This window comes from Staurois parvus, unplaced genomic scaffold, assembly GCF_062004578.1.
Source record: "Staurois parvus isolate SC_StPar_1 unplaced genomic scaffold, SC_StPar_1.0 ptg000175l, whole genome shotgun sequence".
Classification (NCBI taxonomy): Eukaryota; Metazoa; Chordata; class Amphibia; order Anura; family Ranidae; genus Staurois; species Staurois parvus.
Genome location: NW_028317971.1, coordinates 15,395,712 through 15,413,528, shown reverse-complemented (window position 1 = coordinate 15,413,528; position 17,817 = coordinate 15,395,712). Strand labels below are relative to the sequence as shown.

At 42.2% G+C, this 17,817-nt stretch overlaps 1 protein-coding gene across 2 annotated transcripts in view; it reads right to left on the bottom strand.

Annotated features, from left to right (window-relative positions):
- PPP6R2 (protein phosphatase 6 regulatory subunit 2) overlaps positions 1–17,817 on the bottom strand; it is a 150,322-nt gene that overhangs the window by 9,784 nt on the left and 122,721 nt on the right. For both annotated transcript variants that reach the window (XM_089676975.1, XM_089676976.1), the window contains one exon: positions 6,625–6,783. In XM_089676975.1, coding sequence (XP_089533101.1) covers positions 6,625–6,783 — 159 coding nt within the window. The remainder of the gene's footprint in view (positions 1–6,624; positions 6,784–17,817) is intronic.

Sequence of the window (17,817 nt, the reverse complement as noted above, 5' to 3'; positions counted from 1 at the left end):
ATGTACATGTCTCTATCCAAAGCACTCTCTGCTGCCTCATTTTATCTGCATGGGTCACTTCTCTGACAGCTTTTGCAGACTCCCAAGATATAATTGGTGATGGGGAGCAGAGCTCCAGCACACAGTCTATGATCAGCATGTACTGTAAGGAAGGGGTCAAGGAGTGTCCTGAGACCTTGGAGTCTCCCCCCTGCTTTTCAGAGCTGAGAGACCCTGTGTAAAATGTGTATTTTGGAAAACTTTAGAGGACAGAGGGCTGCAGATAAAGAGGTACAACATCTATAGGAAGATTTGTTTAATCTCTTTACTGGGTATATGTAAGAGTTTTCAACCGCATTAAGATAACAAAAGTAATACATTTGTCATTTTGGTGATCTCATCTTGTGAATATTTTTATATACAATCCATGGACAAAAACACACAATGCCAATAACAAAAAACTTTTTTTCTGCTTTGAGCAGTGTTTGTTAAAAAAAAAAAAACAATGTTACAGGTAAAAAGAAAATACATTTTATTCACTAATTTGTCCTGTTTAATATAACACTAAAATTATAATTTGGGTACAAAGCACTGCAAAGATATTAATGAATCAAAAAAAGGTCCCCCCCCCCCCCATTCGTTTTAATTTATTTTATTTATTTATAACATTGTGTGAACATACAAAGCCAACACCTGTTCACAGAAAACAGAAAGCAGGTGTAAATCCAAAATACAGGATATCAGAACCCATGGTGTACAGAAAGTTTGAACAGGCTGTCAAACACTGTGTAATAGAACATCCACTTTGCAAGTGTAGTCTGTACAGAGTAGCAACTATTACTGATAAGGACCAATATGGGTTCAAAAACAGCTATTTTAAGACACAGGGTTGAGAGTATGACTAAAAAAATTAATTTGAAATTTTCTCATCTACTGAAGGACTCAAAGTCATATGGCTGGGTTATACTGCCACCTACAGGAGGCCTGGACATTAGCAATATGATTGTAAGCCAGCCCAAGATCACCCCTCCCTCTACTAGCATGCCTCAAGTTATTTGCATGTGTCCTAAGGGAGGAACATCTTTTCTTAAACTCACCAACTTTTTTGCTAGCATTGCCTCAACAACTTCCCTGTCTCTAAAGAGCAGACTGAGCACTGGAGGCTAATGTATTGTTTAGTCTGCTGCATGACTTCACATTTCCTGATGGTTTATAGTAGAAGGGATTAAGCACCGCTGTGTTGAGTGCTTGCTGCATGCTCTTTCCTGTCATTCAGCATTGTGGAAACACTTTCCCACTGTTGTTCCTGCTTGCAACAGCCAAGAGAAGCTTGGTTCCTTCCTAATATCTGCCTACTTTAACTTGATCATCCCTCGATGTGTGAATTTAAGCCTGCTACCAGTGGTTGGGTTTTGAGTACCTGATGCCTTGCCAAGTTCCTTGAGTTACATTGCCTATCTGCCTTGCAGGTGCAACATGTCTATTTCTAGATACAGGTGGGCAACTCCTGCTGTAATGGGCTCCTCAGGCTCACATTCCACGAATGGCTTCGGTGCTGCTTGCAACGTGCCTACTAGTGTGGCTGACATGCAGAATGTTACCCATTGCTAGAGTCTATGCAATATTTGGAGTTTTCTCTAGCTCCGTCGAGTAACGCCATCTCCTCTGAGCTATCCAAAAGCATTCTATTACAGTCCAGAAGGATTTTACTGACCAAAAAACACAGATGTTGGTGAATTCTGACTGCAGAGGCTAAAAGCGTGCTACTGTGCCTTACCTTTCAGATTCTTCAATCTGCCTGCAGCTCTAGAGGCCATCAGCCGCCGAGACTCTGATGCCAAGTCTCTGTAGTCCTTGATGGACCAAAATGTCTCTCAAGAGTTAATGCCTTTTGCCATCACTCCAAAAGTTAAAAAAATGCGGTTTTCACTCCTATTGATGCAGTATGCACCACTTTGAACCTTGAGGATCAATATGTGGCCTATACCAGCTTTATCCCCAGTCTAGGATTCTTTAAAGCTCCTAAGACTTCCAAAACTTTTCAGTACACCAGCTGTTTTCAGTCTTCCTTTATGGAGACTGGAAACATCCTGGCAAGATATTTATACCTCCAAAGAACCTGTATCAATCTAAGAAAGACTATTAAAATTTGGTCTGCCCCCTCTGTGTATACGGTAGTATTTCCATCTTAACAAATCCTGGTCTTTAAGGATCCCACCCGTAAACGATTGGAGGCCCTTTCTAGAGTCATGTTCTGTTATGCAACTTTTTTCTTTTTTTTAAATTACCTTGATCTGTCAAACCCTGACTGACTAGTCTAAGGTTATCAGAAGGTGTTTGATCACTATTGCAGTTTATCCCTTGGTCATAAAGCATTTAGAACTCATGCCTGAAGCTTCGAGCTACAGTGTGGATGGGTAGTTGGAGGTCTCCCATCTAATTTTCTGTATGGGTCTTCTGTCAGCAAACATGAGGATGATGCTAAATTGTTGGACTGCAGAGCCTTAATCTGCATGGCCTTTGGGAGATAATGTCTGTTATGGGCTGGCATATATGCTCTCATCAAGGATCTTCATCAGCCAAAGAAGCCTAAGGCCGAGTCTGCGAAGGCTCACTCCTAGCTGGAGGCCAAGAACAGTTTGTTTTTTCTTTTTTTACTCCATGGCCTCAAACTACAAGTTCAGACCCAAACCATGGAATTTCAAGCTTCAAAAACCTTCAGAGACAAGTTTTCTTCAGAATAGGGTGAGCCCCCACTTTCCAAATTAAGGGGACATCTGTTAGCTTTTAAGGACACTGACTACTTACATCTATAATTCTTGGGCGCATGTGGTGGTTTATAGGGAATCCAAGCTAGAATTTTGCTCTCCAAGATTAGAAGATCTGCATGCAACCCTAGTGGGTCACCTGGAATAAGCAGTCTTTGTTCAAGTCCTTGTGGCAGAACAGTTTCGTTTCTAGGGTTCTACTCCAACTTGTTCAGAGTTGCCAGTCAAAAGGGGATTAAGCCCCATTCTGTACCTCTAGGCTGTAAATGTCTTCATTCTGCCCTAGAAATTCTGCATGGAAATCCACCAGGTCCATCATAGCCTACTTTCATCTGGGAGACTTTCTGGCCTACGTCGACATCACACATACCTGCATGTTCTTATTTCTCCAGTGCCTTAGTAATTCCAATGCTTTGTTGTGGGTTATCTGCACTTTGACCTATCTTCTGCATCTCAGGTGTTCACTAAGGTTCTAGACCAAGTACTAGCCTTACTTCGCTCTCAAGGCTTTCCTATTGTGGGGTATCTAGATGACCTCCTGCCAAGGGAAGATGAAGAAAAGGCTTTGGTGGACAATGTAGCCCTGGCTATCCAAACCTTGCAGAGGTTCAGTTGGGTTCCTCAGAGATCAGCATTGGAACTAATGACTTGAAATCTCTAGGTCCAGTCCTACAGTTTTTCTTCTCCCAGAGAAATTAAAACTCTCCACTCCCAGATTCATATTCTCTAGGAGTCACCCAACTGTACACTTCTGCATAAAAGCCCTAGAGTTGATGGTAATCTTATTTGAAGAGGTTGCTTTTGTACAGTTTCACTCCAGACCCCTACAACATTCTGTCATAGGACAAGTCAGTCACGTCCTTGGGGAGTCTAATTTATATGGTACTGAAGACCAGGTTGTGCTTGTGTCTGTACTACTTAATCACCATGGTCCAACACCACTTCTGCTTTTAGCCTGAGTGCACAATCCCAACGCACATGTTCCTGCGCTAACAGATGGCTGTGTATATAAGCGGGTGCTGCAGCAACCATCGGCTGGAACCGAGAGATCCAAGAAAAATGTCACCAGCACACCGAGGGTCTCCAATGTGGGTCCGAAGCTTTAATAACCAAGCATGTAGTTACAGCAAAAGCAACATTTCAGAGTCCTGCAGGACCCCTTCATCAGCCACGTGACAAATTGTGATAAGGCAAAGAAACTACTTAAAAAACCATCCACCAAAAATGAGCTAAGCCTGCCCCTTCTCATTGTCCTAATAAATATGCTGCAAAGCGATAATCAGAACTGTATATAATGCTCAAATATGTAGTGTGGTCACAATTCATATTATTCCTCATATACTAAAGTATTGCAAGCGGGCATCGGCACCGCACCATGTAAACAAAGAACAAAGAGCAGGCAGGACGTTTGGCCTTGACAGATCTTTGCCTTTGTTGCTTAGAGACGTTGAAGGTGTGTCTCAAGCTACCAATAGTCTGGACCGTGGCACACGTGCGCCCCGGGGGGGTCGATCATCTGACTAGTCTGCACCCGCATTTCGGTCCCCTAGTGCAGTGTTTCTCAACCTTTCTCCAGTTGGGGCGCCCTTGAAAAGTATTTTCAGTCACGAGGCACCCCTGTCCAAGACTTGGTTCACATTACTGTGTGTCACGAAACACACGCAAAATCGCACTCATTCCTGACACACAGACAAATGCTCTGTTCTATAGGGGTACCCCCATACATTTGCAAACGCGGGGCATTTTTGGTGTGGTGCAATTTTAAAACGAAGGTCAGGGACGACTTTCCCTGCATTTCTGCGGGTAAGGCAGTCCACTGAAATGAATGTGCTGCCCTTCACACAGCCACACAGATGTGAACCAAGGGCCACTTCACCTGTGAGGTTGGTGCTTTTACCACCCCCAACTGCTCTCCCTTAGCTGCAGAAGCAGCAGCTGGGGGTATACACATGCTGTTGCGGTAGCTGGAAGTATACCTCCAGGTGAATGGGGATGACCTACAACCACCCCGCAACTGTGTTCGCATTGCACACAGTTGTGGTGTGGTGGTGCCGTTTTTTTACGGGTTAAACCAGGTGGTGGAGGCAATATATTGCCTCTTTACCACCTGTCAAATGCCTCTGAAAAGCGATCTGAGAATGGATTGTCCTAAAAAAGCAGCTCTGAAAGGACAGGACTAGGGAGTCAAGATTAAAAGTAAAATACACACACACACATACAGCCCTATAAAGTTACAGTACCTTGTATCTTACATCACACAGCTGGGTACTGCACTCTAGGGGGAGGCAGAGAGCACAGAAGACACTCGACTTCCCTTTGCCTAGTGGTGTGACGGCTCCCAGTGCCGACGTACAGTGCGGCTGGGGATCGGGAGCTCGGGGGTTTAAGTGACAGCCATTCTCCCCACAACACCCCTTAAGACCTCTGGCGGCACCCTGGTTGAGAAAGGCTGCACTAGTGTGACTGGGCTGGCCTGGTCACACTAGTTGACCGAGGCTGTGGCTTGTATCCTGACAACCTTGTTCGCAGCCAGCCCTGATCTCTGGATTGTTAGTTTGTGACCTGTTCCACCCCACTGTTACCAACAGTATACATACCTGCTCAAGATCTACTTCCTAGTTAAGCCCAAACCACCATTAGGGGGTTCCTGGTAAAAACTTGCTGGCTCTTAGGCTCTGCACCCTGGGGTATCCAGCATCACCTGCTCACACATGGGACCATTTTCAAACTTTGGTGAGTCCTGATCCAACTCTTCACTCACATCCATTCCAGTGTGATCCAGTTCCCAGGTTTTACTTCTTCCAGTGTGCTCCAGCGTAGTTCTTGCTCTGCAGATCCAGCCCTGAGTCTAAATTCTACATGGTGCTTTGCTCTACGGTAAACCACCTGTCAGAATGCACATCATGGGTAAGCTTCCCATCTTTCAGTGCTATCCTATACTGTGAATCATAAGGGTACACACTGGCATAGTTGCCATTTTGATACCCTGGCTCTCTTCCTGTCTTCTGGAAAATCCTAACGATCTCATATTGTCATGCTGAAGAGGAGTTCTAGGCACCCTGTTGGTGCAAGGGACTTGAATGTTGGAGGGAATTTCCTTTCCCGATCAAATTCTTAAACATAAAACAATGTGGCTGCCCCTGCACCTCTGAGCCTCTTGCCTGAAGGGTCATCCAATCCAGATGTATTTGGACGATGCCACATCTTCCATCCCGAAGGAACCAGAAGTTTTGCTGCAATGTGAAGCAGAGAAGATCCTGTCCTGGGCAGAACATTTCAGCCTTGTCCACCTTTTACACCCCAGGCATGGACAATTGTCAGACAGACGTTATCAATCTGACCAGGCTATGGATGGAGCAGATCCATTCTATTGTGATCATTTTGCATCTGTCTTCTAGTCTGAAGTTACAAGAGTGTGTGTCTGTACTACTGCAGTCAAAACAGCTGCCAACATCCCGTCAGCCCTGCACAGTTTGAGTGACAGCACAGAAGCTGCTACTGGATGGACTTTTTTCAGCCAGACAAACTATGTAATCAGAGATGGAGAGATGTGGTCAGACTGCTCTTTACATAACCTCCCTCCACCCGGTCCTGCCCATTCTGAATGAAAGCAGCTAGGGTATGTGACACTGACCAAAGCTGTCCATCTTCACAAGGAGTCTCTGCCCCCTACCCATAGCCTGGGATGTAGTGCTTAATTATTTTCCTCAGTAAAGCATTTTCCCTTATATCACTATTGCATGTTGTTTAATGATTTTTTTTTTTTACAAGAAATTTCATATACACTTTATTATTCCCATAAATTCTGCAAAAAACCTAAAATTAATTAAGAACTAATCCTACTGACCAAAAATATCAGTTCTATAAAATATCTCACCTTTTTTCTCTGCAAGAGCCTTGTGTGTTTTTGATGCATGCAGCAACTGAACACTGCTCTTGGGATGCATCCTCCTGGCTACTACTACAAGGATGGTTTTCCTTTGTACATCTGACATCCGCAATTGTCAACTGATCAATGACTAAGCCATCAGGATTACTGTGGGAGGAGAAGTCACTGCTATAAAAATAGGTGTAACAAATGTCGGCTAATATTTCACCATTTTCACATCAAAGGATAAATGTCAAACATAGGAAAACACAGACATTGAACAACCCTGTGCATAAAATCAATCCCTACACATGCACATGAGCTGTATTTTAAAGAAAATTTATAGATTTTTTTCCTTACTATATTAAGATAATGACAAACTTTATTTTTTAGCAAGTTATATATGAAAGCTGCAAACATTTCATCTTTACCCTAGCAACCAGCAGGTAGTAAACTAATGGCTGATTCCAGTGAAATTTTAAATATTAAAAAAAAAAAAAAAATCAGTTTAAAAATGTGTACACATTCAAAAGAAAAAAAAAACAGTTGACCAAAAGATTTTTTTGTAATATGGCCGCTGCCACTGCTGACATCCTTTTTGAAGAAATCCTTTTCTTTCCATTCATTGTAGAACACCGCTCTGCGTTTGAGTCATCACCCTACTGGGTATAATACTACCTGCAGAAGGAGGCAGCTAGGTACCACTCAAAAACAAAATATTTCCCAGGAGTGGCCCCTTCACATTGTGGAACAAACTAGTGGTGCACTGAAATGAAAATTTTGTTGCCGAATCCGATACCGAAAATTCAGAATGCATGTGGCCAAAAATGTGGGAGTGGGGAGGCTCCAAATTTTTTTTCTACTTTCATTGATATTTTTGTTTATTTTTTTAATTTATGATTTTATTGCTATCACATAGGCGATCAATAGTCCCCTATGTGATAGCATATGAGTGACAGGTCCTCTTTGTAGAGGGTAGGGGGTGGGGGGCAGTGTGTGCAAGGGAGGGGGCAGGAGAGGAGCAGCATATACAATGAGGGAGCAGTGTATACAGAGGGGCTCCCTCACTGGCTGTCACTATGTCAATGCCGGTTTTTAAATGCAATTGCCGGCTTTTTTTTTTTTTCTCTTCGCTATAGATCACAGAATCAGCTGTCACTTTCCCCGGAGCTAAAGGAAACTTTGTTTCTTTTTTCTGCAGATAGAAACTAAAAGGAAACTGTTTATTTTAGCTTGGGGGAAAGTGACAGCTAATTCTGTGAGCTATAGTGAAGAGAAAGAATCTAGCCGGAAATTGCATTTAAAAACCAGCACTGACATATAGGGGTTTATTTACTAAAGCTGGAGAGTCCAAAATCAGACTCCCTTCTGCATAGAAACCAATCAGCTTCTAACCTCAGCTTGTTCAATGAAGCTTTGGCAATGAAACCTGGAAGCTGATTGGTTTCTATGCAGAAGGGAGTCTGATTTTGGACTCTCCAGCTTTAGTAAATAAACCCCATAGTGACAGCCAGTCACTGTATACACTGCTCCTCTCTTGCCTTTCTCAGCCATCTCTCCCCCCCCCCCCTTACATCTGCAGTACACACAGTATCCTGTATTGACACCTGTATCAGCTAAATTTTTCCTATTGGCATTTTCGGCTGATATGTTTCGGTGGCCGAAATTTTGGAGCATCTCTAGAACAAAACGTAGTTAAATCACACAGCAGTGCAAAAACCAAAATATTTAAAACACACAAACAGCATTATGACCAGAGGGTAGGGTGCTGTCCCCAATGAACGCAGAGAAAAGTATTTTACAGTGAGTGCAAACATTCCTACTTTCAAAATCATTCATTGGAGAACACAGTTCTGCTTCAGATCATTGCCTACTGGGATGTCCCAAAGCAGTGCCACAATAGGGCAAGCAAAAAATAAAATAAAAAACCATATTAATTGTCTTAAAAGAAAACAATACAGGCCAGTCAGGTTGTCCCCTTCAAAACTGGAATCATTTAATGTATATGTAAACCCTCACCTTGCAAAACAACCCATTCCGTTTAAAATAGAAAGGCGAAACATTTGTGTATAGATATAAAAAAAAAAAAAATTATAAAAAAAAGGCTGAGCAAAGGCATGTGTCACGACAAGTCTGATCATTGGAGGAGAGCAGGCCGAGTTCCCAGCACAGCTGGTGTGTTCTGCTTAGTGTGGTCAGTTTTTAATAGGAAAGCAGATGGACTGGCAGGAACACCAGGAAAATCACACAAAGGAAGACAGCCACACAGGAATCAAAATTTGGCCAGATCCTGTTAACTGGTCGAAATTCTATCCATCTACGACCAGCTTTATTTAGGAATCTGGATATTATTCCTTGAATTATCATAATGTGCAGTCTTATAGATGAAAAATTTAAAGTTGCCCTTCATTAGGCTGGACTTACTCTGAGGATAATTCCAGCTCCTGGAACATGGTGAAAAATGTCTATTTAACCCCATGCTTAAAACACAGTCTACATAACAAGGCCTGGTAACAAAAAAAGTGTGAACAGCAACAAAGTTCTGCATTTAAGAATCTTATTGTTGTTAGGAGCTGGAAGGCAGTATATGTTATACGCATTAATTGAGGCAGCAGTAGCTGTCAGACTTCAGAAGGCCTCTCAGGCGACTCATCTTTTTTTATTCACTCTCAGACAGCCTAGGTAAACTTGAAAAAGTAAATAAGGGGGCAAATATCAATTTTTTTTTATGTGTATGCCTGTGGAATGTTCAGATTTTTGCATAAGCCCATTCATCATTAGTTCTCTTTAACCACTTGCCTACCAGGCACTTATACCCCCTTCCTTACCAGGCCAATTTTCAGCTTTCAGCGCTGCCGCACTTTGATTGACAATTGCGCGGTCATGCAACATTGTACCCATATGAAATTTTGATAATTTTTTTCTCACAAATAGAGCTTTCTTTTGGTGGTATTTAATTGCCACTGGGCACTTTACTTTTTGCGCTATAAATAAAAAAAGTGCAAAAAATTTGAAAAAAAAAACATTTTTTTCTTTGTTTCTATTATAAAATTTTTCAAACAGGTATTTTTTCTCCTTCACTGATGTGCGTTGATGAGGCAGCACTGATGGGCACTGATAGGCGGCACTGATGGGCACTGATAGGCAGCAATAAAGGGCACTGATAGGCAATACTAATGAGGTGGCACGGATAGGCGGCACTAATATGCAGCACTGATAGGCGACACTGATGATGGGTACTGATAGACGGCACTGACTGGCATCACTGCTGGGCACTGACTGGCGGCACTGACTGGCACAACCCCTGGGCACTGACTGGTGGCACTGACTGGCAGCACTGCTGGGCTGCACTGGTGGGCAGCACTGGTGGGTGAACACAGGTGGGTGGGCACAGGTGGGTGGCACTTCTGGGCACAGGTAGGTGGCACTTCTGGGCACAGGTGTGTGACACTGCAGAGTGGCACAGGTGGGTGCACTGCTGGGCACAGGTGGGTGATCTGCTGGGCACAGGTGGGCGGAGCTAGTGGGCGCACTGCTGGGCACAGGTGGGCGGAACTTGAAGGTGGCACTGCTGGGCACCGATCATCAGTGTCCTGATGATCGGTGTCGATCCCCGCTGTGACAACTGCCGGTTCTCGGCAGTACTTTCCTCACGATCTGACAGCGTGAGGAAAGTGCAGCCGAGAACCGGCACTTGCATTTCCCTGTGATCAGCGTGTCATTGGACACCGCTGATCACGTGGTAAAAGGCCGCTGGGATCGGCCTTTTACCACATCACGTGATCAGCTGTGTCCGTAGGACACAGCGATCACGGAGATCGGCGGGTGCGCGCCCCAGCGCGTTCTGGGGGGAAGTCATATGACGTCCACCCAGAACTGGCCGGCCGCAGTGAAGCCGTCATTCGGCTATCTGCGGTCGGCAACTAGTTAAAGAGGTTGTAAACCTCAGACATGAAATATTAACAAAGCAAGTGTAATTTCTGTCTGTTGCATTGTTTGTTCCTCTGCTATTAGCATGAATCACTTCTGACAAGTTTACCTGACACCAAGAGAAAAAAAAAGGTGACAGGGAAGGGCATAGCCTCTGATTGACATCCTTGGCTCTGTTCCTGTGTGCTATGTAAAAGGGGGTCCCTTCCCTCCAATCAACTCTCAGAGTTCTCCTTACTGAGCTCTGCAGTGTGTCATTTCAGCTCGCCGTCCTCTGTTTTCTGAACTCTCAGACAAGCTTTATAAATTCTGGAGTTTCAACAGAAGAGAGGACTGAAGAAAACTAAAAATTTCCTATCAAATACTTTCCGCAATTTTTGTTTCCTGATGGACTCTATGGCAGCATACGTATGGGTTAGTCCCACCCTCTCTTCTCCTATAGGACCCCACTCCCATAAATCTTTGCTCCTCACCAGAGACCGTGTTCCATAACTAGCCTACTCATGGCATTGGGAGGGTACTCCTGCTGCCATGGAGTCCATCAGGAAAGAAAAATTATGGTAAGCATTTAACAAAAAAAAAAAAAAACGCATTCCCTTCTGGTTGATCTATGTATATTGCAATGATTTTAAACAAACTTTTTTGCAGATTCCTACCTTTTTTTATTCTGAAGAAAATAGCTTTTTGTTTGTCATTTGCATAGTGATTCTGTACGGGAATGGTTTTATAATTAGCAATCAGCTGATGCACCTGCAGGGCTCTAAAGAGGAAAGTGGCAAGATCTGCATCTCTTTAGACACGGATTTCCCTCTGGGAGTATCTCACCAAAAAATGATATTTTTGTTGCAGGGGATGTCCAAACTCCAACTTGTATCTTAGTGCAAACTTCTGGGAAAATTATAAGCCAATCACACAAGCAGAAAATTACATTTCTTAGGGGTGTACTGTACACCATCTGTGTACAGAACACCTCCAGGCTGCCATATTGCATTACATTTTACAGAAAATTACAGCACTGCAGATTGAAAAAGAAAGGTAATTTTTAACAACATTCAATTATAATATGACTTGTGTCGCAACTGTATACTCTCTATATTTCTTTGCTAATTTGATATTTTTTCTCCACGAAAGTGGAGCTACCCTTTACGGGCCACCTGGAGAGGGGATTACAAACTTTCTAATGCAGAGACCATTTTTTTTTTTTTTTTTTTAAGATAAACTTTTAGATAATTTCCAGTAATTAGAAAATAACCTTCAACATTAGCAGATATTAAAGCCTATAAATACAGAATAACAAAACATCTGCGTATCTAGGAAGTACCAAGAGCCAAAGTTTTTTGCAAGTCTCACCTGACCTCACTCTCGTCATCCAAGCCTACCAATTGTTTCATCAATGCAATCCACAGTGCCACAAAAAAATAGAATTACCTGGTGGTCAGGGGTGGGGGTCAGGTGGCAACTCAGGTATTAGAACGGAAATTTTCATACAACTTCACATGCCAATATATCCAGATCTGCAAACCCTTTCTTCACTGAACACAACCTCTCTTTTTACATTATTTGACTGTATGCTCTGTTTACATTGCCTGGGATGACAGATCACCTTAACCTCTACATGATAACTGCCAGCTTGCATGTAGTTCTATGTATAAAAACACAACTATTTACGGTTTTTAAATCAATTTTATATCATTCAGCCCATGATTCAAACTTTGCGCAAATGCTTCTACATACCTATTGATATTCTTTTTATTACAAAAATTATTATATTTTTTGTGTATCTGTGTGGTATTTTTGGTGTGGACATGCTTGACAACCTCACAGGGTAAACAGGGTACTTAATATGTCTATTTGGAGGTGTTCAGTGCAAAAATAAAAAATGGGAACCAAGAAAACATCGGTTTTGTCTAGTTTCCTTCAACTCCTGAATATCCATTGATTAATAGGAAGCAAATATTAGTTATCTCACAAAAATAGATTATGCGACAATAAAAACACATAGCAATTGTCAAGCCATCCAGAACAGGTTATTCATCAATTTCAAATACAGGTCAATACTGGTGAAAAAAAATAAATAGCTTGGGTGTATTGCTTGCACAAAGGACACTAAACAGACCAGCTGCTTCCATTGTTAGTTACATGCCCACCATGCAAAGCAGTGCAAAGGTAGTGAAATGCGTGGGACATGCAATGCAAGCTATCTACCACCCTGAGGACATCCAGCACACTTCAAACACTTGCCAGGAGGAGGGAGAATCTCGGGGACTGGAATCTATCAAATAGAAGCAGAGTATCGCTGCTAGTGTACACCTTGAACCACCACCATCTCTAGTTTGTATACACCAGCCACATTAGTTCCTGCATGTGACTGACAAAGAGACCATTGACTAATATCAAGAGTAAAAAAACGTGTCTTCATAAAATACAATACTATAACATGACCCCAACCCCCCACCTTGTAATCATTCCTGGTACTGTTACTGTGATCAATTAATGAAAGCCTGTGAAAACAGAATTATGGCCTTGTGATGTTCCCATACAAATCCTGCACTTTTGAACAATGTTTCTGGGTCTGCTTTGCTGTAAGGAACATGTCCATTTGCTGTACAGTTCTGGATTAAGGTATTCTGTCTCCTTCTTTAGACATTATATCACAGGAACATCCCTAAGAAGTCCTTGGTGTGCTGTGACTGGACTGATGTGTTGACTAGGAAATGGCAATCAGTTGCCTGTCATATTTTGCTTGCAGCAAATATATACTGGCGGGGAGGCTTAAAGCAGAACTCTGTTATATATATATATATATATATATATATATATATATATATATATAAAACAGTTAGGTCCGTATATATTTGGGCACAGGCACAATTTTAGTTTTTTTCAGGTATTTACCAAAACATATTCAAGCTATAGTTATATAATGGATATGGGCTGAAAGTGAACACTCTCAGGTTTAATTTGAGGGTATATACATCGAAATTGGAGGAAGGGTTTAGGATTTACAGCTCTTAAGAGTAGCAATCCCCACTTTTTCAAAGGGACCAAAAGTAATTGGACAAAAAAATTGTGGAGAAGGCTTGGAACAGCCCATTATCCAAAGTACACATTGTCATCTGTAAAACATGGTGGAGGCAGTGTGATGGCATGGGCATGCATGGCTTCCAGTGGCACTGGGTCATTGGTATGTATTGATGTGACAGAAGCAGCCGGATGAATTCTGCAGTGTTTAGAGATATACTGTCAGCCCAGATTCAGCCAAATGCAGCAAAGTTGAATGGACAGCGCTTCACAGTACAGATGGACACTGATCCAAAACACACTGCAAAAGCAAACAAGGGGCTTTTGAAGGAAAAGAAGTGGAATATTCTGAAATGCCTGAGTCAATCACCTGATCTCAACCCAATTGAGCATGCATTTCACTTGCTGAAGGCAAAACAAAAGGCAGAAAGCCCCACAAAGAACAACTGAAGACAGCTGCAGTTAGAGCCTGGCAAAGCATCAGAAAGGAGGAAACCCAGTCTTTGGTAATGTCCATGGATTCCAGACTTCAGGCAGTCATTACCAGTAAAGGATTCTCAACAAAATATTAAAAATTAACATTTTATTTATTATTAGATTCAAATGTCCAGTTACTTTTGGTCCCTTGAAAAAGAAGGTATGGCTACTCTTAAGAGCTGTAATTTCTAAACCCTTCCTCCAATTTGGATGTACATACCCTCAAATTAAACCTGAGAGTGTGCACATTCAGCATATATCCATTATAGAACTATAGCGTGAATATGTTTTGGCAAATACCTGACAAAAACTAAAATTGTGCCTGTGTACCAATAATATATATGGACCTACCTGTAAGTACAGGTGCTTCTATGCCAGTCAAATTATCAGTGCTATTGTGTAGTTCTGTTGTCAGTGAGAAATCCAGCATTCTTTCAGGCATGAACCGCTCTCTATCCCCTCACATCCTGTTTACAAGACCGATGGCCGATATGCCCTTTTCCCTTACACAAACAGCCCCCCCCCCCCAGGCAACGGTCTGGTACATTCCCCTTGTAGTCCATTGACAGCAACGTTCCAGTGAGCGGACCCGGGTGTCTCAGACTGTCTGGTCTGATTCGCCCACTGTACTCCATAGTTACACTGTTGGGCAGGGAGGCTCCCAGTCTGTTCTGCATCCCATGACAGAAGAGTGGGCAGTGTCATAGAACACTACTGATCCACCGCACATACACCCATAGTCCTGCCCACTGAAGACTCTAAATCCCATCGCATGATGAGTTTTGTAGTCTCAGTGAGCAGCGAGGAACACCAACAGGAAGTGATGTTGTCGTTTTTAGGATCCTTTCTCCCAGAACTCGGGGATTAGAAGTTGGGCAAAAATGACATCACCACTTTTTTAAACAGTGAGTTTTGCCCAAGCTTTACATTTATTTTGAAAATGACATTAGCGGCTTTGTTTACCTATGCAAGCATGGCTATTGTACTGATTTTAACCCTATCCAGGAGTCCTTTAAAGAAAAAACAGATTTCATTTTCCAAAGTTAAACACAGGGTGTACAGTATTATGGTCAATGGAAGGCACACCAGAATCCTAGAATAAGCACAGTTTCTGAAGATCTGGGAACCTTGGATAATACTATACCACCCGGAAATGGGAACTTTGAAGCATGTGTCCAAAAGGGAAGGACCCTATAGTTTGGCTCCTATCCTCTTTAGTGGCTAGTAACTTGCTCCCTGTGCACCTGTGCGTGAGATTAACAGTGCCACCACTGCTTGCACTAGTCCCATCATTTACCTTTATTTCACCCCCTGACTTGTCCCTTCTCCCTTTCTAGCTCTACGCAACATCTTCTCTAACATCACACTAGAGACAATTTTTTGTATGTCAATCTTACTTGATTCAACGTTGTCGTGCCTGAGCATGAAACTGCATAGAAATAACCATACAAGTTCAGATTTGGACAGATAAAGCCTTGGGATTCCTATGGATGTTGCTATATGTTTTACAAATGCCTTTCTTCTTATCGCACAATGCCACTGAGATCTTGTTCTGTTTGTTGAATCTGATATTAAAAGCCAAGTGTATTTTGGAGCATGTTATACGGTACACCCGTATTTAGGGTGTAACATGCTCTATCACCTCCCCTTGCACCTCCTAATCCTCCCTTACTGTGATAGCAGGTGGGTTACCACTTCCCCACACCCTCTGTTACATTCAAAAGCAGTGCAGATGTTTATGGCACCACATGTACAGCAGCATCTTTCATTCACAACAATCTGTGAATAAAGAAACTACAAGTCCTGTTGAGACTTCCTTCAGCTTTCAAAACAGAAAACCTATACAGAGATACAAGCAAGAAAGCTGGAGGACGTGTTTGCAGGAGCCTGACACTGTACCCGTGATCCACTTCCATTGGGAAAGTAGAGAAAGAAAAAAAAAGTGTCTCATGAAAGCTTATGAGAAAAGAGGGAGGAAGTACTGGAACAGAGAGTTTGTTAGTGTCCTCTTTTTATCTGTGTATAATCCCATTAATGCGTGCAGTGGTATTTAAACTGATTGACAGGAAAGTTCCTCGGGCCATCAAGATAATAAAAGCACTTTGCAGACTCAGGCAAAATCTATTTGGAATCAGAAAATGACTGATCTACTTGGGCAGAAATTCACTAGCATTCCTAATTCAACAAAACAAAGACTAAAATCCAAGACCCTAAAGATGTAAAACGTTCCCTTGGTAAACACTCACTTTGACTCTGCTTAGAGGCATCGTTCGCCTTTACCGAAAAACTGCCTACTGTAGATAAAACAAACTGTGAAACGTACTGCCTGGAGCCCAACTGAAATACTACCAGAAGTTGCATCATCTCATCCTTCCTTGTTGCTAGGATGTTGCTGGGAGACTCCCACCATCACAGGAGCAAGCTGCTGAGCTCAGAGCTACTGAGTCAGAGAAGAGAAAGTGCATGAGGGTGTTTGAATCAGTGAAAGGGCTTGCTCCTGTGATGATGGAGGTTAACAGTATATGTGCTAGGAGTCTCTTATCAACAACCTAGCAAAAAGGCAGTGTGTAATACTATCTCTGGGAGTTTATCAGTCAGGCTTCAGGAGGTACATAAATGGCCTACACCTATAGCACGGGTATTATTCAGTTTTTGTTTTTATCTACAGACACCCCTTACCTGCATAAGCCTTTTTCTGGCAAAGGTGAACTATGCCGTTAAATGCAAATGGTTGACACAATTTTTTTGAAAGTGACAAAGGAGCAGCTAATGGTCTTTGCTGTACAGACCGAAACATACGTACATACATAATATATATATATATATATATATATATATATATATATATATATATACACATACATACATATATATATATATACACACACACACACACACACACATACATACATATATATACATATATATATATACACACACACACACATATACATATATATATATACACACACACACACACACACACACACACACACACACACACAAGCTTCCAGTGCCTTTCCAGATATAATGCAGCTAAAACAATTGTTTCTGCATAATGAATGTTACAGAAATCTGCACTATGAGGAATAGAAGTCATCCATGCTACGTGGTTTCTCTGACTTCCAGAATAGGAACAAGTAAGCCACAATTAAGTCAGAACTCTTGATTTACATGTGTGTTCCAGTTCAGTGCATTAGAAAGTACTGAAGCCATTGGATTCCCATGACAGCCAGGCAACTAACATTTTCAGGAGCAGAGTCCAGCAAAGGCAGACCACATGTCTGTCAGAGCAGGCTTCATCTAACTGTTCTTCAGCCACCAGTTACAGCAAGAAACTTACTTGCAATCAGCATATTCCAGCCTAAAAGCTAGCTGGCCATAGATGTATGGAAATTTGGACGGTTCAGCAGGGACCAGCCAAATGTCAATACATGTGTAGTTGTTCCTGTTCGACAGAAGAAGTTGCTCATTCGATAGATTTCTGAATGGGAATGTTGGAAACCTTGCCAACTTTTGGTTGCAGCTGCTGATCAGTATATTCTGATAGCAGAGAGTTCAGCGGTCAGAACACAATGTCCCGGCAGGGGAAGATTCCTCCTTCCACCTTGTGTGGCCGAAAAAAAAAAAAAAAAAAAGAATTAACTAAGGCCAGCTTTAGAGTTTGTGTACATCAGGTAGCAAGTAAAATGCTGTATAGCTTTACCATGCAATTATCTTGCATTCATACTGCTTTTCGGTTAACATTTCTCTATACTGTACATTCCAATTCAA